Raw genomic sequence first — 26,577 nt, forward strand, 5'->3', positions numbered from 1 at the left:
ACGTCAGCACCTGTTTTAAAAGCACCTGACTTTTCACTTCCTTTAATCCTCCAGATGGACGCTTCGGACAAAGGCCTGGGAGCAGTGCTGACCCACAGCATTGATGGTGCTGAACACCCGTCATGTTCCTGAGCAGGAAACTGCTGGATTGGGAATCCAGGTATGTGGAGAGAGAGGCTCTTGCGATTAAATGGGTGATTTCACAGTTGAGGTATTACCTCTTGGGTCGTGAATTTACTCTTGTCATGAACCATGCACCTTTACAGTGGATGGCTCTGCATAAGGAGTCGAATCCCGCGAGTCACTAGGTGGTTCCTTGATCTGCAACCTTATACATTCTTGCTCGTTCATCGGAAGGGTTCTTTCCATTCAAATGCCGATGCTCTTTCTCGCCTTTTACGACCTCTCTGTGCAGGACGCCTAACCCGACGGGTCTGGGCTGAGGGGTGATACTGTCACAGACGCGTGTTTAGGAGGCAACAAAGGGGCTCGAATATATGTAATTCCACGCTGGACCAGGGGGTGGTGAAGTGCGCTTATTCTCTCTCTCGATCTCTTACAGACCATTCTAGGGAAATCCTGCCTGGCTCTGGGGCAGCCAACGACGTCACTTCCGGTTCTGGTCCTGATGACATCACTTCCTTTAATGGCCTTTAAAGCCGGCATCTTGTTAATACTGAGTTAGTTCTGTTTTGGACTTGTAACGGCCGCTACACCTCCAAAACCTGTGGCCTGGATAAATTACTGAGGTTGGATCTAATAATCAAGCCGTACCTTTAACAAATTAAACTTTTCCCCACAATTGATGGTGTAAATAAGCACAAAAGAAAAGCAGATATGTAAATTTAAACTGATAAATTGTATTAAATGAAACAGAATAGCAAAACAAATAAATATATATATATATATATATATATATATATATATATATATATATATATATATATATATATATATATATATATCCCTCCACCAAAGCAACAACATGACAATAACCTATATGAATATAACAAACCCTCCCTTGCCCTTGTAACATATAACAAACAACACGAATAACAAAAATGAATGAGATACGGAAATGAACGGTTGTGAACTTGAGTCCGAGTAACAATTGTCCTGAATGCAGAAGGCTGGTTAACCGATCGTATGGAGTGTTTGTAATTCCCGGAACAAAATGGATCAGCCTCACTGTGTATCCTCGGCGCGTGGTGGATGATGAAATCCGACCCCGGGGTCTCTCGTGATGAGGGTATTGGAGTAAGTCCGGCGGAATGAAAAACAAACTGGATGGAAATGCGCAATGTGGAATACAGCAGGTACAGATGGTTAGTGGTCATTCAAAATGAAAGTCTCCTTCTCTCTCCTCTCTCATCTCCCTCTTTGTTCCCTCTTGATTGTTTTTATAGTCCTGTGACAGATGTAATTGATTGTAAACTGGTGTTTTCCAGGTTTGGGGCTGTGGTCTCCTTCCATCATTCGTCCCCCTTTACAGGGACGGCATTCACTGACACACACAAACAGCAAACGGGACGATGGAAACAAGACGCACGTGGTACAAACACTGACAACACTATTACTACCATGTAGCCCCGCTACAGACTGAGTTGTGTGAACATGGATTTAATTATTAAGAAATTTTGCAGCCGGTAACAATTATATGGGTGGCTGCCCCAAACCTTTGCAATGTCTTGTGGTCATTATTATTACACAGTCTTTAATCTTAAAGGTGATTTTGCAATGTTGAATATATAGTCAATAATGTATTTCAAAACCGATATTGAAATGGTTAGAATAAAATCAAAATTCCAATGTTAAACTTTCAGTGAGAAGAATATAGTCACTAGGGTGGTCAATAAATAACAAATTCAGGTTCTCCACAAGGTTAGTTTTATTCTTTCTAATTAATAACAAATACACAATATTCAATTGAAAATAAAATCTATGGATCACTTCATAATGGCTGTTTTTATGTCATCATAACTGAACAGCAGACAACTTTTACAAACTTGTATGTCTACAACATTAGTACTATATTTGTTGAAGGTGAAAATTTCTTGTGGTGGTTTGCAACCAGTTGAAGAATAATCGATTTCTATTCCTTATCCTGCATTACTATGACATTGTACTTTTCAATGAGACGTATTGTTCTTTCAGCTGCATTGTTCACTACCATAATGCACGGTTCACAAACTTTGTTGATGATTGTATCATCTGTCAACTGTTCTGGGGGTTCTTGAAAAACAAATGAGACCTTTCTTGGCCCTTTTTACATAGGAAAATCAAAGAATGATGGTCTCTCTGTTACCAGATCCTCCAACTTAAGCTGTTCATATTCATTTGACATCTTTAAGATGTTGAGGAATGTCTGTTAACAGTGGCTGCTACAGGCTTTGCACCATCCTATTCCTTGTTTCTGCTGAGACTCTATCATCAGAAAGGGCTAAAACAGAAAGTCCTACTTACTTCTAGAATGTTCTTGAAACTCCTAATCATTACTCAAATGTTCTGGTAACTTACATTTACAAAAAGAGTACTCTAGACTCTCCGCTTTAGTACCAGAATATTCTCTGTTTTTTTATTATTTACTGAATACTTAGACAGTCAAGAACCCTAGCCACAGGCCATTTATCAACCAGTGAATGTTTTACTTTAACCCACTGTTCATTATTGGACAGAGCTCCGCAGCTTGATAAACCTTGCAGTTTGGATCATATGGCACTCCTGTACTGCTCCAGGTGCTCGTAAAAATTACCTTATTAGCTCAATCACACTAGATATGAAGACAAAGTATAGAAAGTTAAAATCATCATGGTATTTATTAAAGACCAATAATAACAGTGGAGAAAAGCATAAAAGAAAATGTATATATATATATAACATATAATACTGTATGTATGTATTTATAAAATGTATATTTGATATATGGGTGGCACGGTGGCGCAGTGGTAGCGCTGCTGCCTCGCAGTTAGGAGACCCAGGTTTGCTTCCCGGGTCCTCCCTGCGTGGAGTTTGCATGTTCACCCCATGTCTGCGTGGGTTTCCTCCCACAATCCAAAGACATGCAGGTTAGATAGATTGGCAATTCTAAATTGGCCCTAGTGTGTGTTTGTGTGTGTCCTGCGGTGGGTTGGCACCCTGCCCGGGATTGGTTCCTGCCTTGTGCCCTGGAATTGGCTCCAGCAGACCCCAGTGTTTGGGTTCAGCGGGTTAGAAAATGGATGGATATATAATATATATATTAGTCTTTAGAGAAAGCTTATGAAAAATTAAAGATGTCAAGGGTGAATGTCCTAGGCAACTTGGGATTTAGCCCTTTTGCTGATGATCAGATGAAAGCAGTCGCACATGGCTGGTGTCCTCTCTAGACTTCGCTCTCGCCCTCTTCTGATGTTGTTCTGTTCTCTTCTTCTGATGTCACTCTCAGATAAGGCATATTTATTATAAAATTTCCAAGGGGGTTTTGTAACATGTTATTATTACATACTCTAATTGGCTGGCTGTCAATATGATGGATAAATTCACTCAGACTCTTTAATCTATTTGAATATGTTTTCCCAAGCAATAGAATGTTTGATATTTTAAGAGCTTTCCTTTCCCAAGCTGTAAAACAATTTAGTACTGGTGCCCTTCCCTTCACAGGTGATAAAATCATCAATACAGCTTGTAGCATCTCCTGAATTCCTGCTCAGTTCAAGCAACTGTTACTGTGAGTGATGTTGGTACAATTCAGGAAAACAGAACGCTTTGATGTTAAATGGCCCATGCAAGTGTCCTGTATTTAAATTCATCTTGTTTTTGTCTTGAGCAAAATATAATGAAAATATAGGCAAACACTGGCAGATTTTGCACACCACAACACAACTGGTCAGCCACCCCATCTACTATAAACCCAATACTGCAAAGAAGAGAATTATCTTTTATCTTAGTTTATAATAGTCACACAGCATAATTTTGGATAATAGTAAACCTATTAATCAAAGCGAATGGTGAACAATAACAGGCTGTTGAGACATATGTAATCAACTGTAATGAGATATCTCCAGGCCATGTGTTTTCAACCTTTTTACTTGATGTACCACCAAGGAATTGTAATATCTTGAATCTGAACCATTTTTCAGCCTTAAATTGTTAAATACTCTTGCAAACAACAACAGAAGATGATATTTTTTCAAATCACCCTTATGCATCAAATGCATTTGGTATTTTAATAAGGGATTACAGTTTTTTTGTGTATGGGTCTCTGTCTTTTAATTTCTGTTAAATATGACAAGTGCTTTTTAATTAATAACTTTTAATGTAAGAACAGTAGTGTCGTTTCATATGGAATAAACAATAGAAAGCATAATATTTGTTATACTTTTAATTTACAAAAATTACACAGTTACATATGAATTGAGAGCAAAAGAAATAGAACAATATCTCACAATTAACATATGACCAGGTGAAAAAGAAGGAAAATAACTCACACATTTCCAAGTTAATGTTAAGGCTGAGTCTGCTTCATGTCTGATCTGTTCTGATTCTAGGTTCAACCTTTTTTTTTAAATAAAGACCTAGTTTGCCAACTCTGCTTAGGCAACTCTGTCTGAAACAAAAGATTTTCTCAGTTTGTTAATATTAATAAAGACTAAAATTAAATTTTAGTTATGTTTATTATATTATCAACTAATGACTGTAATATCTTCTACATTTCTACATAAAATCATTTTAAAATGGTGGCACATCAATAAAGCTGGCAAAACTAAATATATTCACTTGCCAGAACTTTATCATGAAGAACCCATTTTTGTAGGGTTTTGATTAGTCTGTTCATTTATTTTTTGTTTTTTCTTTACCATCATTTTGTTTATGCAACATATGACCGTGAGTGGCACACCAATAACATTAGTGTTAGTCATGCTGTACTATAAATACATCAGAACTTCCGCGTAACTTCAAATACCTCTAAAAATATCAATGTAGTTAGCTGTATTTTAAGTAGACCAAGTGTTATGTTTTCTTTCGGCTACTGTACTCTTAATTGTACCAGTACTTATAAGTATCTATCTATCTATCTATCTATCTATCTATCTACTTATTAGTAGATGGTTGTACTCTGCAAGGTAGACACTCAGATAAGAATTTTATTATACTTGTACACCATATGATTGATGAATTTGTTGATTTTCAACTTTTCTTTGGGTTTACCCTCCTGTTTTGTCTTTCTGGTTCTTCAATCATTTCAGTTTTGACCTATGGTTGTTCTATTTTACGATTCTGCCTGACGTTACATCTCCTGGTCTCCATATTCCACATAAAAAACCTTGAGGACACTGTTCCTAAATCTCAGTTTAACCAGTTCTGTAAGCCAATGCAAGCTAGGATCTTTTCTGCCTAGTGTGAAGGACTTTTCTGCCTAGTGTGAAGGGATCTTGCCCAGCTGGGACACCCTTTTGAAGAGAAGACCGGAGGAAAGGACATATGACCTGCAGTACCTCCCCTGGGACACGAGAGGGCAGTCACCTTGGTTTACATCAGGGCCACGAAACTGGAGCTTAGAAGCTCAACCTGGCAAGGGTCTGTGGCCATCACCTGGGAGCACCTGGACAGCTCCAGAGACTGGGCATGAAGCATTTTCGCTACACCCGCAAGTGCTGCTGGATGTCAATCAGGAGACACCTGGAGCTCTTCCAGGTGCAGTATAAAGGAGGCCGACTCACTCCATTGAGGGAGCTGGAGTTGGGAGGCTGGGAACAGAGCTTGCAAGAGTAAAGTTGAGGTGGCAAAATGAAAGAGAGATAGAGAGAAGAAGAAGAAGAGGAAGAAAAAAAGAACTTTGAATTGTGGTGATTGATACACTGTGTGTGCTGTAGAAGATGTAAAAAGGTACTATATAGCACCCGACCCGGCACAGACCACGCAGAGGCACTTGTATAAAACACACAAGCTTTATTCTTTTCTTCACCCGTGGGTGCACGTCTTCCCCGTGACCCACAGGCAATACACAGTTCCAAAGCAGAAGGCACAAAACTATAACCAACCCTTTCTGGCACCACGACTCCTCCCAGGCAACCTCATCCTCTTCCTCCCGATTCTGGCCAAGAATGAAGGGAAGTTCGCCCGTTTTATAGCCCACCCAGAAGTGCTCCAGGTGCCTGACCAGCTGGTCTTAATTGCACCTCCGGGTGGGGCTGGTAAGTCGTCCAATGTGGCGGCTGGCTCTCCGCAGCACCCCCTAGCGGCCACCCCATCTCCCAACCGGGCTGTGGTGGACTCCATGTCCCCTGGAGCCACGGTGGAGACTGAGGAAGGACCCACAGCCAGGGAGGCTGCCCCGAGGCGCCCCGGGGGAGGCATTGCACTGTCCATGGTGACTCCCCCGGGACGTATGCAGCAGAGGCGTCCCGGCCAGGCATGGGACCCGGCTGTCCGTCACAAAAAGAAAAATAGAATAAATGTGTGTGCTTCGGGGCAATTGGTGTCCGTGTCTGTCTGTGTCCGGGGTTCAAGATCACACTACAGTGATCCCTCGCTATATCGCGCTTTGACTTTCGCGGCTTCACTCCATCGCGGATTTTAAATATAAGCATATCTAAATATATATCACGGATTTTTTGCTGGTTCGGATTTCATGGACAATGGGTCTTTTAATTTATGGTTCATGCTTCTTCAGTTTGTTTGCCCAGTTGATTTCATACAAGGGACGCTATTGGCAGATGGCTGAGAAGCTACCCAATCAGAGCACGTATTACGTAATGATATACAATATACTTCCCGTATGGTACTTCGCACATTTCAAAGCACTAACAGCCCGTATTGATTTTTGATTGTTTGCTTTTCACTGTCTCTCTCACTCTCTCTGACGTTCTCTGCGCCTGACGGAGGGGGTGTGAGCAGAGGGGCTGTTTGCACAGAGGCTGTTTGCTTAGAAGATACGGACGCTCCTGTAAAAAATGCTGAAAGACTACCTTCACATTGATCCCTTCATTGCGGCTGCTTTATTGCAGGTGCTTCGTATACTTAAAACCCCAACAGCCCTATTGATTTTTGATTGTTTACATTTCTCTCTCTCTCTGACATTCTCTGCTCCTGATGGCACTCCTTTGAAGAGGAAGATATGTTTGCATTCTTTTAATTGTGAGAAAGAACTGTCATCTCTGTCTTGTCATGGAGCAAAGTTTAAACTTTTGACTAAAGGGTGTTATTTCATGTCTAGAGGGCTCTAATAATGTTAAAAAACGTATTTAGAAGGTCGTAAACAGGTTTTCTATGCTCTAACTGCGAAAATATTAGATTTATAAATAAAGAATACTACTTTGTGGAAATTCATTTATCTGTCTGGAGCGGATTAACCGCTATAAACGAGGGTTTACTGTATAACTGTGCGGAGAATATTTATAAACAGTGTGGGAGAGTTTCTAAGAGCTTAAAATATATAAAAATAACCATACAAACATATGGTTTCTACTTCGTGGATTTTCACCTATCGCGGGGGGTTCTGGAACGCAACCCCCGCGATTGAGGAGGGATTACTGTATTAGCAATCATAAATAACTGCTGAAGAAAATCAACTCTGTATAAATACAAAGGAGTGTTCCAACATGGGGCTGACTTGGCCATCCATTTGGTCAAGGTGAATTCCACAAATGACATTTGGCTCAGGTACAAAAATAACATACACTAGTTAAAAATAGTTAAATGTATGTCTCTGATATCCAAGTTCTAAAGGATTAATTGCATCTACATTTTACAGCCTATCCAAAATAAAAACTACACTTTTTTTCTCTCCTGTAGTTGGCTCTAATATGCTTCTGTAGAAGTCTATAAAAATGATTGATTCATTAGTGAGGAACTGCAACAATGTCAGAGTTTAGAAGGGTCAGTTCATCGAAAACCGTAACTTTCTCACACTCGTTAAGGGTAGTGTAGTAGTAAAAGAACAGTCATAAAGAGAAGGTGAAGTGCTTCAGAAATTGCAAAGGGAAAATAAAAAAATACAGAGAGTAAAATAGCAGAAGCTCTGAACTTGCATTTGTCTGAGGTTTTCACATCTGAGAAAGTGGATAACCACCCAACAGTAAATGAGACTACTAAAAATGTAGTGAGTGATTTGGATATTGTACTGTAGAGGGAGAAGTACTCCTCAGATTAAATAGGCTCAAATTAAACCAATCACCAGGAACAGATCATTTTTATCCTTCAGTTCTTAAGGAGGTAAATAAGTATATATATAAATCCTTGGCACATTTTTAGGAAGACACTACACACTGGGGAAAGTCTGAAGGACAGGAAAATGGCAAATACTATCCTTTTATATAAAAACTGTCATCAGGCAGAACCAAGCAGCTATACACCAGTTATCGTAACATGCATCATGTGCAAAATAATCAAAGCAATTATTAATGATATAATAGAGCAACACATGAAAATAAGAAGAATTTTACTGAACAGTCAGTTTGGGTTTAAACAGGAATAGTCATGTTTTACTAACATGCTGAAATTCTATGAGAAAGCAACAAAAGCATATGATCACAGAGGAGCATATACTATTATTTATTTTAACTTTCAGAAAGCATTTGATAAGGTGCCACATGAGAGTTTGGGCATCAATCTAAAAGAAGTGGGAGTATGGGTATAGTGTGTAGATTAGTGCAGAACTGGCTCAGACACAGGAAGCAGAAGGTTATGGTGTGAGGAACCTTATAAGAATTGGCTGATGTTAAGAGTGGTGTTCCCCAGGGTTCAGTGCTAGGGCCATTGCTATTTTTAATATAAGTAAATGATTTGGATAGGAATATAAATAACAAGGTGGTTAAGTTTGCAGATTATATTAAACTAGGTGGATTGACAGATAATCTAGAATCCATTTAATGATTACAGATAGACTTGGACAGCATACAGGCCTTAGGCACATTTGTGGCAGATAAAATTTAATGTAAGTAAGTAAAGAAATTACATGTAGGAAGAAAAATGTTTGGCTTGAATGCACAGTGGGAGGTCTGAAAATCACAAGCACACCTTATGAGAGGGATTTAGGAGTTGTAGTGGACTCCACACTATCAACTGCCAGACAATGTCCAAGGAGGTTATGCTCAAGTTTTATAATGCACCGGTTAGACCTTATCTGGAGTAACATGTAAAGTTTTGTTCTCCATACTACAAAAAGGACATATAAGTGCTACAAAAAGTCCAGAGAAGTGCAATTAGGTTGGTTCCAGGACAGCCGGGGATGAGTTATGAGGAAGACTTAAAAGAGTTGAGCCTTTTCACTTTAATCAAAACAAGTTTAAGAGAAGACATGATTGAAATATTGAATATTAGTAAGGGAATTAGTAGTGTTTTGAGACTGTTCCTGAAAATGAGTTCATCAAGAACACAGGGACACAGTTGGAGACTTGTTAAGGGTAAATTTTGTACACAAACACTAGGAAGTTTTTCTTCACACAGAGAACCATAGACACATGGCATAACAACAACAACAACAACAACATTTATTTATATACCACATTTTCATACAAACAGTAGCTCAAAGTGCTTTACATAATAAAGAATAGAAAAATAAAAGACACAATAAGAAAACAAAATAAGTCAACATTAATTAACATAGAATAAGTAAGGTCCAATGGCCAGGGGGGACAGAAAAAAAACTCCAGACGGCTGGAGAAAAAAATAAAATCTGTAGGGATTCCAGACCATTAGACTGCCCAGTCCCCTCTGGGCATTCTACCTAACATAAATGAAACAGTCCTCTTTGGATTTAGGGTTCTCATGGAAGGACTTGATGATGATGGTCACGTAGACTTCTGCCTTTTAATCCATCCATCATTGTTGGAGCATCATGAAGCTTTGAGTAGGTGGAGGTGGCGCAGGCCACCACCACAAAGAAACCGGAAAAAGAAACAGAAGAGAGAGTAGGGGTCAGTACGGATTTTAAAGCCACCATGAATAGTTATTATGAAGAATTGAACATACAGAGTATCAGGATTAAGTTAAATTAAGTTAAATTGAAGTTATAAAAAGGCCATGTTTAAGTAATATGTTTTCAGCAGTGTTTTAAAGTGCTCTACTGTATTAGCCTGGCAAATTCCTATTGGCAGGCTATTCCAGATTTTAGGTGCATAGCAGCAGAAGGCCGCCTCACCACTTCTTTTAAGCTTTGTTCTTGGAATTCTAAGCAGACACTCATTTGAGGATCTAAGGTTACGATTTGGAATATAAGGTGTCAGACTTTCTGATATATAAGATGGGGCGAGATTATTTAAGGCTTTATAAACTATAAGCAGAATTTTAAAGTCAATCCTGAATGACACAGGTAACCAGTGTAGTGACATCAAAACTGGAGAAATGTGTACGGATTTTCTTTTCCTAGTTAGGATTCTAGCATCTGCATTCTGCACTAGTTGAAAACGATTTATGTCTTTTTTGGGTAGTCCTGAGAGGAGTGCGTTACAGTAATCTAGTCGACTGAAAACAAATGCGTGAACTAGTTTCTCAGCATCTTTCAAGGATATAAGAGGTCTAACTTTTGCTATGTTTCTTAGGTGAAAAAATGCTGTCCTAGTGATCTGATTAAAATGCGATTTAAGTTACCAAGTAGTGTGGTAGACAGCAGGACTTTAGGGACTTTCAAAACTAGACTTGATTTCATATTGAAATTAAGTGTATAGGACTGGTAATCATTGTTTGATTGAATGGCCTGGTCTTGTCTATATTGTTGTAATGTTCTAATGTGGAGTGGAGTTAACATTAGCTATCAGGTGATGAATACAGGCTGCATTATAACTAATGCCTAACTTAGCCAATGTAGTATACCATCAAACATTGTTAGTTTTTTCTCAAGACTGAGCAAAGTGCAGCATTTGCGGATCAGCAAAGTATAGTTGGTGAAAATCAGGAAGACAATGCAGCTGTAGGAGTTTCAGTGAGTCAAGGGGACAGTGCAGCATCTGTACAGCAAATGATAGAATGTCAGTCAGTATACTGTACCATCTTACTTACATGTCTGGAGGGAATGTTATGTGTACATACACTAAAGGGGAGTGCAAGGATGGTTAGTGTCTGGCTGACTGAGATGAGCCAGCTTGGAAAAAAGTTCAGGGACAATTTTTTCTCCTAGTCCATCCCTGATTACATGTCATTAATGCCAGTGAAGAGTGGCTGGGTTTTGTTAAAATAGTCTGAGGTATCTAATGCAACTGGAAAGACTCAATCTTTAATGCAACTGGAAAGACTGCAGTCTAATTCTGATGTGCAGTGAAAATGGCATCTTTTAACAACTAGATTTCCTGTAAATTGTAAGGGATTTTACTGCAATAAATGCCTGGAAAAGCCTCTAAGGGAAAATGTATTTTGTGTTGTGCCTTTACATAAGGTTTAACAAAATGCTTTAGCCTAATTTTTTGTATGTTGTTGGTTGACTGGCTGGGCATCAGTTGATTCATAATGGCTATTCCTTCATTCACAGCTGTTTACACCATAAGGTTTGTCTTAATTCCTGACTGATGTTTGATACATGCCTATGCCCTGTGTTATTTTGTAAGAAACTGTTTTTGTTTCACTGATATATTACAAATGACATTGTGTGCATTGGTTGTGTGCTTATTGTACTTAGAGATAAAATGCAGAGGGATGGAGGGTGTGTGATTTGTATAAATGGGTAACTGAGGTGGAATCCAGATCTGACCTCAGCCTGAACTGCTAAAAATGATGGTTCTTTAATGGCACTTTATGATTCTTACTGAGTTGTGTGGTTCCTCATAGAGTTATTGCTTGACAAAGCACCATTTCATCACAGGAAAGATTTTGTGAATATAAAGTTGGTTCTTTGCGCGTTGAAAAACTTCCTAATATGCAGAAAAATATTGAAATTATTAATGTATGGTTGGCTGCCATGTAGGACTTAGCTGGTTTTATTGTATACAATGAGAGTCTTTTATCAGGACCCATTGGTATTTCACAAATCTATTGCCATCTCTTCATGGTTATTTACTTTATGGAGCCTATTACAGCTCTAAATAAATAAAAGTTATTTCTGGAACTTTCATTTGGATGTGTCTTTTGGGAAGCAAAAATGTTTTCCCTATGGCATTGCCCTGAAGAGCAACCCTAGCACCTTTATTTTCAAGAATCTAGGGTAGCCAAATCAGTTCATCTGCCATAGGCTAAAAGTACCCCTGACATTACTCCCATGGCCTTGGGAAGTCCAGTGGTCACATTTCTGCTGCTTAGTAAGTTCAGCTGCTCTACTGGAATGGATAGATGTTCAAAAAGAATTTTGTGCTGCTTGTCTTATGTTTTCATAGGATTACAGGAGCAGATAAAGAATTGCTCCTATAGGAACTAACATCTTCTGAATTGAAAATGTGATACTTTACATACAGTTAATTCAGGAATACCTTATAGGGCACTATGCACACCTAAAACACACACTTTACATAGGAGCTTTAATTATGTGACACTATGGATGCTACTCTGAAACCTAAATACAGAGCATTTCTTGATGCTAGCTTTACCTCCCTCCTCAGATGCACTTTCCTAGACATATGATGTAAACTAGTGTTTCTCAAACTCAGTCCTCAGGACCTCATATGGCTGCAGGTTGCTGTTTAACATCTGTTTTTAATTGGGCTCCTACCCTATTTAAGTAAGTAGTTTTTTCCCAGTTTCTGTGTTTTGGAGTCAAGACAGAAATTACAAAACAAAACTAAGTTTGATAAGTTTGATTTAAGAATATATGAAGCATTTATGTATGAAGGAGATAATTAGTGTTCTTGGTTTTTAAGATTTTTATCATCGTCATGGTTTTCGTTATGCTTTTCAAGGTGTGCTGGTTAATTATTTACTAATGAGCATGTTAGTATGTCTGACAACACAGTTGTAGCCTTTTAGCATTCAATGTCATCTGGCAGGAGATGTTTACTGTGCCTTTTTCTAATTGTAATTATTAGGATACAGTTAAGGGTGCAAACTACACAAAACAAATGCAAGCTAATAGAAAAATAACAAAAGTGAGTTAGGCATCTAAAGCTATAGCAAAAATACAAACATATTCCAATCTATATATATAAAAGCCAAATACCATTGACTCACTCATCACAAAATCTCCCAAACCATGAGGACTTGGGACTTGAAATTTGAAATGTAGGTTTCCCTTGGCCCATAGGTGCTCGCTAAGAAATGATTTAAAAAATTTAGTGGTCCACGTGTGAAATTTCTTATAGTTTTTTAGACCCATTTATATTTCTGTACACTTTTCATGAAAGAACTACTTAACAGATTTAGATCGGGTTTTTTCTATATTTTGTTTGAACACTCTGTTGATTTTACTTTCTTATCATGCTAAGTATCATAGTTCGCTTGTGGTACCAATTTATTAGCGCAAATCCGAGAGAGACTCATCTGGTTGTGGGGAGGGGGGGGGGCTGGAGCATAACCTTAACTTCTCTTAGTTAGTGAACGAGAGAACTACCAAACGGATTTAGATCTTTTTTTTTCTATAATTTGCTTGAACATTCCGGTTGATTTTGCGACTTCTCTCATTGCGCTAAGAATCATAGCTCGCTTGCAGGAGTGATATATTCACGCTAATCCGAGACAGAGGCTATGGGCTGAGGGGAGGGGGAAGAGTGACGTCAGGAGTAGAGAGCTAGACTAGGCCCTCCTCACTGTCCTGTTTCACTAATACGCGGGCAAAGCCGCAGGGGATGGATATTACTTATAAATATCACACTGCTGTGCTTTTCTAAATGCAGAATAGAGAACATAAAATCCCAGCTAATTAAAGTAGATCACTTAGAGTTAAAATGACTTGACTCACTTACTGTGAAACAGACCTGCAGCCACATGAGTTCTCATGACTGAGTTTGAGAATCACTATTGCAGACTGAAGGGATTGACCATCAGGTTGCAAACTAATTATGAGCATTTCCCAGTCTTGGTCTCGAACACTGTATAATTAATAGCCCATTAATTTTCTTTCACATTACAATAACATAGTAATTACTGGGGTTTTAAATTGATATGCTACTTATATCCAAAGTTTTATGGGTCTCAAAATCACTGATTCTATTCAAATGCAACTTGTTTTCCTCAGCCCATTAATTTCCTTTAAAGTCCCTTGGTAAAAACTAATCAAAAGGAAACTGAATTTTTATACTGTATACGGTCCGTGTACTTTTTGGTATTTGAAATTTAATTTTAGAAGCAAAAACTAAAAAACGAAAATGAAAGGAATAAAAAAAAATGAGGGAAAATAAGGTATATTTTAATTCTGTAGTAACAAATAGCAGTCATAAATTTAAAATTACACATACTTTTCTGGATTTATTTGTGACACTAAGTCTGGCCATTTTTATAGTGCTATCGCTAGTAAATGTTTCGATAATAATGCGCACAAGTGTAACACGTTAGGAAAGCAACATGATTTACACAAAGTTTTCCTAACATGTGTTACATTTGTCAATGAGCAGCCATTCAAAATGTTAGCACTATAAAAATTGCTAGACCTAGTGTTAGTAAATGAAATCACCAAATGTTAGCTGTTTCACAGTAAGTAACAACAATAACGTTCATAAAACAACTGCAGCATCAATGAAGCAAAGTTTGCAAAGCTTGTATTTCTTTACCGGAAAGATGCAACTCAGTTTTTCTGCAGTCATGTCCTCGTCCCGGAGTGTCACTCTTTTACTGTTCCGAAAAACAACGTGATGGTCCATCCTCTGCTGATGCCATGCAGGGTAACTTCAAGGCCGTCGGTCGATGTGTTGTGAGGAGGACTGTTCGCCCGTGTCGTCAAAAATCGTGCAGAAGAAGAAATGCCTCCGGTTTCAGACAACGAAAATGCATCTGTTTTGTTGTTTTTGAGCTATTACACTTTCATTATTTCATCAATCACAAATAAATCCAGAAAAGTATGTGCAATTTTAAGTTTATGACTGCTATTTGTTACCACAGAATTAAAAAAATACCTTATTTCCCTCATTTTATTCTTTAATCAAAAATCTAAATCTGAAAATTCCTTTCATTTTCGTTTTTTCGTTTTTGCTTCTAAAATGAAATTTCAAATACCAAAAAGTACACGGACCGTATATATATCATTTTCAATTTCCTTTCTCATGTTATGGTTTCTTTTCATAAAATGTAGTTATTCTGCACGTGGTTTTACTCTAAACATTTTTTTTATATAAAATGGTGTTATTATTTGGGTACTTTCAATTAAAAGCATTTTTGTTTATTTAACCTGAAATGTATTGATATATGAAATAATTCCTTTACAAAAGTTCAGTCACCTCGCTGTTAATGCATGTCTGAGTCCAGTTTGCTCTCTACATCTTGCTGCTGTCACGACTATAGAAGGAATTGGAAGTGTTACAAGCCGAATTCACCCAATCCAGGTATAGATAACACTCAGAATAAAAGTTCTGTACAAACCGTGTAATGTGTCCTATCAATTTTCACTGAGTATATAATATTTGTTGTTATTCTTAGGTAATAAGTTGACTTTATCTAAAGATAATTTGCAAAAAATCTAAACATATAATAAAATCAATATTGTTATAAAATATTTTCCTTGATGTATAATCATCATAGAATAATTATTTCCTATTTCATTAAAAACAAGATCTACCAAAATATGCTTGCATGTGTTTCAGGAGAGGATTGCTAAAGCCCATGGTTCACAGTGTGGATTTTGTACACCTGGGATAGTCATGTCAATGTACACATTACTGAGAAATAACACTTTACCAACAATGGAAGAAATTGAAGAAGCTTTCCAGGGTATGTGATGGTTGCTTTCCTGCTTATTCTAATTTGGGGCTGCCGCCTATCTTGGCAACACCAAGCACAAAGGATGAACTAACCTTGGGTGTGGCACCTAGCTTTAATGGAGCACACCCACGCTCACTAATTAGGGTAGATAATATAACACTATGAAATTTAGTACTGCCATGAAAGGCCAACTTTCATTTTTTGTTAACAGCTATTGTTTATCAACATTAACTTATTTTAAATTTGAAATCAAAGATAATAAATAATCAATTTAAAAAATGAATTATGACAACATTTTGCTCTTGACAATTAGTTACACAAAAGTAAAAATTAAGCTATTAAAATATAGATTGATCATCCAATACATAATATAACATATTCAAATCTGCTTAATTTAATTCAGGGTTATAGGAGGAAATAGCATATATCTTTAGCACTGGATGTAAGGCAGGAGCCAAACCTGAGTGATGCAAGTCTTGAAAATGCTTATTGATTATAAGAGGAGTCAGAGACTATGACTGACATCAAAAACGTTAAAAAAAACACACATAAAAAAACCCTTGTGGGGCTATTGGGTATGTGGGATCCATTTAAAATAAAAAAAAAAAAAACCTGTTTTTTTTCAAACTGAGATTCAATGTCTTGGCTCGTTTTCTTTTTACAGCATGTTAAGGGGCAATTTTTTGTTAAGTACATGTTGTACTCTCCAACACATTTACATTTCATTTGTGGTATTGGGTCTGCTAAACCCACTAGCAATGCTGTTGTGGAAACTGCCTGTAAGACAACAATAAACATCCCTTTAGAAGCATTGTTTTAACATACCCAAAACCTAATCTCATCATACCAATCATAACAATCAATTAGATCCCCATCAACTCATTCATGCCCATCCAACCTCCAACAATACGTTGGACCAATACATTTATGGAAACTTTCTATAAAACAACAATAACACAACTTTGTAAGGATTTCTTCCAAATGCCCCAAACCTAATCCCTTCATACCAATCATTGACATTGCCATCAACCGAGAATACCCCCAAAAGCTCCTCCATGCCCATCCAATCTCCCAACTATAACTTTCCCATTCTTGTGTAATCCCTAATCTCATCAGACCAATCATTCTAATTTCTTTTGAAAATGGAATTGGGCAGGGACACAACAAATAAATAGCTGTGTGTATGCGGCTTCTTTCCAAAAACAATCCCGTATGGAAAAGAAAATCTCTGCTCAGATTGCCTTCATCATTTTAGAAGAGAGAGGAGACAATATGCAGGGAGTGCTCACTTTGGAAGATGAAGAATTTTCAGAACACAGGAATCATGTTTCTGGCAATTTGGAGTCTGACAGTGAATTTGAAGAAATGGATAGACTCTCAAACAAACTGAGAAATATGGATGTCAAAAATGATGAAATTGAATGGTATTCTTGTCCATGGATATGTGATAAAGATGCAACCAGGATCAACGCAGATGGCAATCACACATGTACTAGACATCATGTCTTGTTTTCAACTTTTTATTCTATGCACCATCCAGAAAATCGTTATGTAATGCACTAATTTGGAGTGGAGGAATGTTTTTGGAGAGAAGTGTGAGTAAATGGACCAAACCAATTTACATACATACTTTGGGCTTCTTATAATTGCTGGTGTTTTCAGATCCAATGGGGAGTCCACTGAATCCCTGTGGAATGCAGAAACTGGCTGAGAACTTTTCCGTGCAACAATATTCCCAGGCCAGCAGACCCCCGTGACCCTATTCGGATTCAGCGGGTTAGATAATGGATGGATGGATGGATGGAATATTCCCAGGATTATCCACTTTGATAACCATGACTCCCAACCAGCATGAAAACAGAGAGACAAGCTAGCTGCAATCAGGTCAGTGTGGGACAAGTGGGTGGAATGCCTTTGCATTGGGCTTAGCGTTTAAGTTGATGAGCAGCTTATGCCATTTCGAGGCTGCTGCCCATTCAGGTAGTACAACCATCTAAACTTGCCAAATACTACGTCAAGATCTGCGTTGGTTGTCACACTATTTCATCTTGTGGATGGATCATTCAGGTATATACTGGAAAGCCTGTAGCAGGAGACCCACAGAAAAACCAAGGGATACAGGTTGTCCAGGACATGAGACAGGGACTCCATGGTCACAATATTATGTGACAGTTTTTTACTTTGCACAAGTTGGAATAGGAACTCTTAAAGAGAAAAGTTGCAATGGTAGGACCAATAAGAAAAAGCAAGCCAGAGCTCTCATCTCAGCTGATAAGTACAAAGAACATGTCTGTCAATTCAAGTAATTTTCTGTTTACAGACAACACATCCCTGGTGTCCTACATCCCAATAAAAGGAAAAAATGTAGTACTTATGAACATGCTGTATTGAGACCAGAAAGTCTGTGGTGTGGAGCTTTATAAACCACAAATCATTAATTATTACAATGCTACAAAAGGAGGAGTAGATAACCTGGATAAGTTAGCAAGTGGTTACAGCTGCAAAAGAAGAGCCCTACATATGTATATATGTATTATATATTTGTGTGAAGAATAGAGACACTTCGAGATGTTAGTAGACTTTTAGAACTAACTTGTGTTTTCATCATTCTATGTTGCTACCAGTCACAGCAAGAAGAAATACTGTGATGCTTGAGGACCCATGAAGGACAGAAAGTTTACCTGCTTCAAGTGCAAAAAATACATTTGCATGGATAACACACTTTGAAAGTCTGCCTTTCATGTGATGTATATGCTAATTGTATCATTTCAATATAATACTGTATATCCTTTCAATTTGTTCATTTCAAAACAATAGACATCAATAGCTCTAGAAACCTTATCTCATTTATATTTGTTCAATATTAATGATATATTCCACTTATACCTTGATTATTATTGATTTCTTCACAAAAATTGAATTTTATAACAAGAATCGAACAGCACTTTCATTGAGAAATGTAATCTAGCTCCGCTTATTCGTAAATATTAAACACATTTACTGACTAGATTGTTTGTAAATGAAAAAAGCCAACATCTGTTAAGTAGGTTGACTTAAAACTTTGTTTAAAAAAAAACTGTGGGTGTACCAGACCCATACGAATACCTCACAAAGGTTAAATGACAGGTAAAAACACTTAGGTTTAATTGGATTTTATAGTTTTAGTAATTTAATCTTTATAGTTTAATGTCATGGAACTGCAATATATAAATTAGCTTCTTATAGGAATTGAATAGTATGCACCTCAAATCTTACTGGCAAAAAAGCTTATGGACAGATTGGAATTTTCCTTGTATTTACACAACTCTTATAAAACTGAACATAAAAGTCACAAGTGAATCATAGCCTTGGCCCTTGAGTGCATTTATTTGTGAGGCTATCCTTTAGAACCTTTGACTTCCCTGACACACATTATATTTCAGCTAGACACTGACTCTGTGTCACAGGCTGATTCTATGCCATTGACCAGTCAACTACCCCCAGTTTCTAAAAAAAATAATATAAAACATCATAGTCGTGTTCTGAAAATGTAGTTTATCTTGTACACTATTGCAATTCCACAATTCATCTTAATTAAAATTATACTTTATTGTCCTGTTTATTATTTTTTATTCTTCAATAAGGAAACTTGTGTAGATGTACTGGTTACAGGCCTATTTTGGAAGGAATGAGAACATTTTCTAAGGTAAGAAAATGTCTGTACGGGGGTCCTCGGGTTACGACATAGTTCCGTTCCTACAACAGTGATGTTACTCGAATTTTGGTGTAAATTGAAACACACTCTAGCCAAGTCACTTACCTATCTTAACACATTTGCAAAATCATAATCTAAAAACAAAATCTAAGCCTGAGAAAAAAAGAAAAGGACATAAATATACTGTACTGTACACTGTATTGTAGTAACAGAAAAAAATGAGTGTAAAAAAATGCTTACCTTTATTCCTTCTCATGTCTAAATTTTTTTAAAGTTTTTATGGGAGTGAGTGTTGTAAACTCGAAATGTTGTAACCTGAGGAACCTCTGTATATTGTTTGATTTGCTTATGTCTTTTTAAGATTAATAACTCTCTGTAATAATAAAGGCAGCCACTGTATATTGAAATAAGTAAAACAAAATGTAAGGATGATTTTAGTTCACTTTATTTCAATATATTTTACATTGATTGATTGTCATGAAAACGTTGTAACTCACAGTATATGTGTATTTACATCTTAACCATTGGCAGAATTAGATTTGATGTTAGCAATGTAACATGCTAATAATAAAATACATTTGTATACACATGAATCTGAAGCAGTCTCTAAGAAAAAGAATCCAACTGGAAAATACCTGAGTGATTGCCTTCATTATTCACACCACTATGAGACCATATTGAATCATCCTAAACTAAAAACAATATGACATGCCTAAGATATATGGAGAGATAATTAGAAAATGTTCAGTTTGTAATGTTTTGCCTAAATTCTTTTAGCGTTTTTTAATGTTAGGCTGGAGTAATGTAATTTGTAGGAAAAAGTATTTTTAATGAAACAGAAGAAGAGTTAAAATTCATTCAGAATGATATCGGTTTAAAAAAAGAAACCTACATTTTTTAAAATTCTTTTTCATTTATTTATTCTTAACTGCTTCTTTAGCTATCAATTTTGACATCACTATGCACTGTGATTATGGAACAAGTTGCTATGTTGATCTAGGAACAAGATCTATGTGTGTATATGAAACATTGTGGGACATGGTTAAAAGAACAAGCAGTGTGTTCTGAAAGCATCAACACTTTTTTCTAACACTTTCTTTGTAGAAGGAAAATCAGTTGTGCTGTTTTTATAAACATCAAATTACATTTAACAGTCAGATACACCTTACCTCAGTGAAGCACAGTTTTATAGCCTACCGATAAGTTATGTTTTAAAGTATAAGTACCACTGAGAAATGACAAATACATATGCATGTTACTTTGAGAATTGTTTTCCTTAATAAGAGAAACAATACAAACATTACATCTGTCCATTGCTAAACCCTTCTTAATCAAGTTATAGGTTCCTGGGAGCCTAAGTCTATTCAAGGAGCATTGGACACAGGACAGGAACCAATCATGGACAGGACACCAGTCCATTAAAAGACACAATGAAGTATACACCCACATTTACCAATTCCCAAGTAACATAACATCTTTGTGGGAGCAAATCTCGACATCATGAGAAAATACTTCACAAATATGGAGAAAACATGCAAACTCCACACATACAGTGCCTTGACCAAAATTACAGCCCAAACTACAGTCATGAGGCAACAGCTCTAAACATTGTACCACAGCACTAATAAACAATGCATTGAAGCATAGTTTACATCTAAACGGTAATTTGCAGACAAAACATGTCAATTTATTATATTCAGAGCATTCCAAAAAGTAATTTTTAACGAATACTTTGTTATAAACAATTTTAAATGTGTTATTCTGTCTTGTTCAGAGCCACAAATAAATTAAAAATGAGATATTGGACTAGTATTTGTGAAGTTCATAGCCCAGCACCTTCACCAATAGATTATCCTGCCTATATCCAGAAAATGTGTTTTAAACTGCCTTAAACCTTTTCAGAGCTCTGACTGCTGTGGTGCATTACAAAATGGGAACAGCTGCTGCATGAAAAGCAAAGAAACTGATGAAGTAAGTATGTTGGTCCTTGGATATCAACATGGTGTCGCTGGTCTAGTGGCCTTTAAGGGACATACTGTAAAATGTCATTAGTGTGAGGAAAGAATCAAATAGCCAGTCTACAGCCACTGGATGACATCCCAGGAAGATAACTCTGTAAAACTTTATACAGTGAAGGAATTTTGCTCTAACATATGAATTGTTACTAGAAATGCAGGCAAGTACCAAATTCACCTGCATGTCAATATCTGCTTTGTTCCTATGACAGAACACTACAAATGTTTAACAGTGACAAAATAACATGTCATTCTGACCTGTGTCCCTTAATATAGTTAATTTAAATGGAATAATCAGATTCCAAAGTGTACTGTGGGATCATTTCTAATGCGGAAAGATGTAATAGTCAGAATTTCTCAGTATGTACAGTATGTTACCGGCCTAAGGCCTAGGGGAACCTGGACCAGGTACAAGCCACTGTTGCTACAGGATGTAGCCACAGCGATTTGGTGAAAAAGCATAAAAGAAGCAGGCAGCAGTCACGAGTCTCAGACCATACTTCTCTGTTCTACTTTATTCTCATTTACCCAAAAATATATAAATGCTTCAATCTCTGCATAGATCAACAAGACGATCAGTTAAACAATGGTGCATGCCAGTTTCCACATCAGAACAACAGTCTAAACACATTTACTTTGGTTCAACAATAGTATTGTTGTCAGCTATCAAGAAGTACCTGATTAGAAACCAATACCCTCAGAACTTATTCATTTTCAAAGGAAGTAGACGGTTCTGTATCACCTCATTGTGTGTGGATGAGATACTACTACAAAGCAGTCCGATTATTCAAAGCAGGTGACTCTTTTGCAAGAGAGGTAAATATGTATGTCCTGTAGATAGCTGTTAACAATGACCTGTAGCAGAATTTTCCAGACATTTTGTCTTTTCTTTAAAACACTGAATTCTATCCCATTACATCATTCTGAATTTTTCATCCAGGTAGTTTTTCTAGATTTTTTTTGTGGCTGCAGGCATCATTTAACAAGGATATTTTTTGGATAAAGCATATTCTTGTGTGAATCTCATTGTTTCTTGTACTTGAATTTTTAGCTCCAACCATGCAGCCTGAAGTAAGAAAAAAATGTCTGAAGGAAACTGTCTTTTTTTGTATGCGCTTCACCAAATAACTAAATTTACAGCACTTAATCATATACTGTATATACTCAGGGTAATAATGCAAAATTAATTCTATGTATTAAAAACTGCTCTTGACATCCTATTCCCTTTTGCCCCTATAATGGTCTGACAGATATTTTTTTTTGTATCTTTTTGTCACCATCTAAATGTAACTTGGTCAGAATCAAAGGAGAGTATCAGTTTGCTCTGCTGGGAGATTTCACCCAATACTTCCTAGGAAGGTTTTCAGTTTCTTTGAAAACTGTAAAAGATAAAAGAGAAAGAAGTGATGGTTTTAATAGATATTTTATATTTAACCCCTATATTTTAAAAATGATTGATAAAAACATTAAACATCTTTTTGCATAACATTTGTTTACAGTATATGTCAGTTAGAATGTGGTGTATGTTTATACTTAAATATATATATTTATTTTATATATTTTTAATGTACATCATTACAAAGTGGAACATTTAGGTATAAGGAGAGTTCACTTTAAAACAATGTTAATATGCAGTTATCAGTATAACAATAGGCAGGTTTATAAGAACACAATTCCTAAAGACTGTTTTTCAGTGCTTTTTGATACAGTGACTGTGTGGGAATTTCCTGGCCTCTGCACTGTTTGAGCATGGCACAGTACTAGTAAGTGTGGCATTTTTATTACTGCTAATTGAAGTCCTTGATTAGCACACCCTGGCATAAGTCATTAATATATTAGTTTTTCATATAACTAAAAATGCAGTAAGTTTATGTAACACTCATCCCTCATTTCCTTTAAATTTGCATTATATACCTTAAAAGAGCCAGGCCCTGGGTTCTTAATTTCCTTTTCCTGCATCTAGCAGTAAACAGTATGAAATGATCTTTCTCTTATTGGTGGTGCCTCCATTAGTGGAAATATTACATCAAGAAGGCTGTTTTCTCTACTTAATAAATATTCGCCTTCTTTCCTACAAATGCATATAATAATCAATCCCTTTCTAAGTGACAAAGACCAGTCTATATTAAGTGGTAAATCAAACTTTCACTTTTTTCTGTCAACTATATATATATATATATATATATATATATATATATAATACATATATTGTTTTAGTGAATACATAATCAAAGATAAACATACTTATATTATACATATATATAATTCTGTGAAATATGGCTTTAAAAACAAATACTGATCAGCCACAACATTAAAACCACCTACCTAATATTATGTATGCCTCCCCCTGTGTCACTAAAACAGCTTTGACCCATTGATGTATGGACTCTACAACACCTCTGAATGTGTCCTGTAGTATCTGACAGGCTTGGTCTCCAACACACCCCACAGATGCTCGATGTGATTGAGAAGTTAGGGAATTTGCAGGCCAGTTCAACACCTTGAACTCATTTTCCTCAAGCCATTCCTGAACAATTTTTTTCAACGTGGCAGGGTGTATTATCCTGCTGAATGAGTTGACTACCATCAGGGAATACTGTTGCCCTGAAGGCAACACATGTTCTGCAACAACCTTTAGGTAGGTGGTACGTCGCAAAGTAGCATCCACAAGAATGCCTGCCTTCTTCCCATAGTGCAGTGATTCCCAAACTCGGTCCTGGGGACCCACTGTGGCTGCAGGTTTTTGTTCCAACCAACTTCCGTTTTTATTGAACTCTCAGCCTAATTAAATGAGTAATTATTTTCCAGTTTCTGTGTTTTTAAGTCAATGTAGAAATTACAAACTAAGTTTGTTTGATTTTTTATTAAAATGTAATAAGCAGTTACAAGGGGAATATACAATTTTGTAAAGTCATTAATAGCATTTTCAACCTAATTTTCATTCTGCTTTTCTGGTTATTTAATTGATTTTTTACTAATTAGTGGGTCTGACACTGAATTTGTTGCTGCATTCATCATCCCAGGTGTCAGCTGGTTGTTAATTGTCAATATTAGGGGTAAATGAAAGGAGCAAACTACACAGGAAAAGGAGAAAACAAGAGAGTTAGTTCTACTTATTTATTTATTTCTACTCAAATCACATAGAAATATTTCTAAATGTCTTATAAATGTAAAAAACATACTGTTGTGTTTTTCTGAATGCAGAATAAGAGAAGAGTAAAAAAGACGACCTAATTAAATGAGATCAGTTGTCATTGATTATTACCACTGATTGTAAATCTGGTTGGAACAAAAACCTACAGCCACAGTGGGTCCCCAGGATCGTGTTTGGGAACCACTGCCATAGTGCATTATGGTGCCATCTCTTTTCCAAGTAAACAACTCACACTATTTGGCCATCCACATGATTTAAAATGAAATGGGATTCATCAGACCAGACAACCTTCTTCCATTGCTCTGCAGTCCAATTCTGATGCTCACGTGCCTATTGTAGTATTGTATGGCAGTGATCAGGGGTCAGCATGGGTACTCTGACTGGGCTGCAGCTACACAGCCCTATACACAGCAAGATGTGATGCACTCTGTGTTCTGACACCTTGCTGTCATGACCAACATTAAGTTTTTCAGCAATTTGCACTGCTGTCACTTTTGTGTGGGATCAGACAAGATGGGCTAGCCTTCCCTCCCCACCTGCATCAGTGAGCCTTGAGCACCCATGACCCTGCCACCTGTTCATCAATAATCCTTCCTTGAACGTCTTTTCGTAACCAGTGCATACCAGGAACACTTCACAAGACTTGCCATTTTGGAAATGCTCTGAACTAGTCAATTAGCCATCATAATTTGGGCCTTGCCAAAATTGCTCACAAACATATGATTACCCATTTTTCCAAAACATTTTTCCAACATTTCACCTTCAAGAATGGACTGTTCACTTGCTGCTTAATATACCCACCACTTCATAGGTGCCATTGAAATTAGATAATGAATATTATTCACTTCACCTGTCAATGGTTTTAATGCTTTGACTGATCAGTGTATTTATACAAATACACAACAATAAAACAAGTCCCAGTAGACACATGTGATCTGTCAGTATCTGCATATCCTGTTACACAAAATATTATTAACTAATTGACATATTTTGCATAAATGAACAGGCATAAGCAGTACCAAAGTGTCATGAGTTATGTGAGGTAGCATGAAAACAGCAGAACAGGAGTGTTTCATAGGAATTCTAAAGTAGTAATCTTAAATTGACAAGTTTAATATCACAAAGGTAGTCTTAAAATTGTGGCAAACCTAAATAAGGAGAAGAGATTTAGAAAGTGAAAGTATGTGGGGTTTGTAACATTTGATATTTGAATTAATTGTACTTACTGTTGACTAACTATTAAATATTCCTAATATGTCCTTCATAACAGCAATATTTACTTCAATAGCACATTTTCATAAAAAGAATGTAGCCCAAAGTGCTTTACAAGATTTCAAAGAAAAAGTTGCAAGGAAAAGCAAAATAAAGTCAAATAAGAAGAATAAATAAATGACATATCGAAAATAGTAGAATACGTTGATGCAGTTTCACAACAGCAAATATCATTAACTTGCCAAAGCGATTTTCTGATGAACTTGATTTGAAATATGTGCTCTTATAAAAGCAAAAGAGTTTGTGGAAATTTAAATATTTAGAATGACTTTGATATGCATTAATTCATGTGACAACAACATAATAATGTTTTAATTTCTATTGTTGGTTTTAAGCAGTATTTCATTTTCAGTTGGAAAGAATAAATTTAGTGTATGCATATAGTAAGATACATCAGATAATCCACAATTAACATATGACTCTTTATAAACCCTACACTGAAATCCTCCAAAGCCAATAAAATGCCCACCATTTGTTGTTACCCTGGAGGTAAATTTTCCCTTTATGCCACACATAAAGTTCAACTCTGAACTGTACATTTTTTATCAATAGTATGAAAATGTAAGGCTTTAAATTTTTTTCCCATATAAAACCACACTATTGTTAACAAATTAAAAAATAATAATTTCAAGAAAATGGATTAACATAAGAAAAATGAAAACACACACAAACTAACAAGTTTCCATCTGTGTCCC

General features: G+C 36.6%; 1 protein-coding gene across 1 annotated transcript in view; it reads left to right on the plus strand.

Moving 5' to 3' along the window:
* Positions 1-26,577, plus strand: part of xdh (xanthine dehydrogenase) — a 254,547-nt gene that overhangs the window by 21,623 nt on the left and 206,347 nt on the right. Inside the window, exons 4-7 of the mRNA XM_039748282.1 lie at positions 15,263-15,371; positions 15,630-15,756; positions 19,371-19,432; positions 21,344-21,412. Of these exons, the coding sequence (XP_039604216.1) occupies positions 15,263-15,371; positions 15,630-15,756; positions 19,371-19,432; positions 21,344-21,412 (367 nt within the window). The remainder of the gene's footprint in view (positions 1-15,262; positions 15,372-15,629; positions 15,757-19,370; positions 19,433-21,343; positions 21,413-26,577) is intronic.

Source organism: Polypterus senegalus, chromosome 3 (genome assembly GCF_016835505.1).
Source record: "Polypterus senegalus isolate Bchr_013 chromosome 3, ASM1683550v1, whole genome shotgun sequence".
In the NCBI taxonomy this organism is placed as follows: domain Eukaryota; kingdom Metazoa; phylum Chordata; class Cladistia; order Polypteriformes; family Polypteridae; genus Polypterus; species Polypterus senegalus.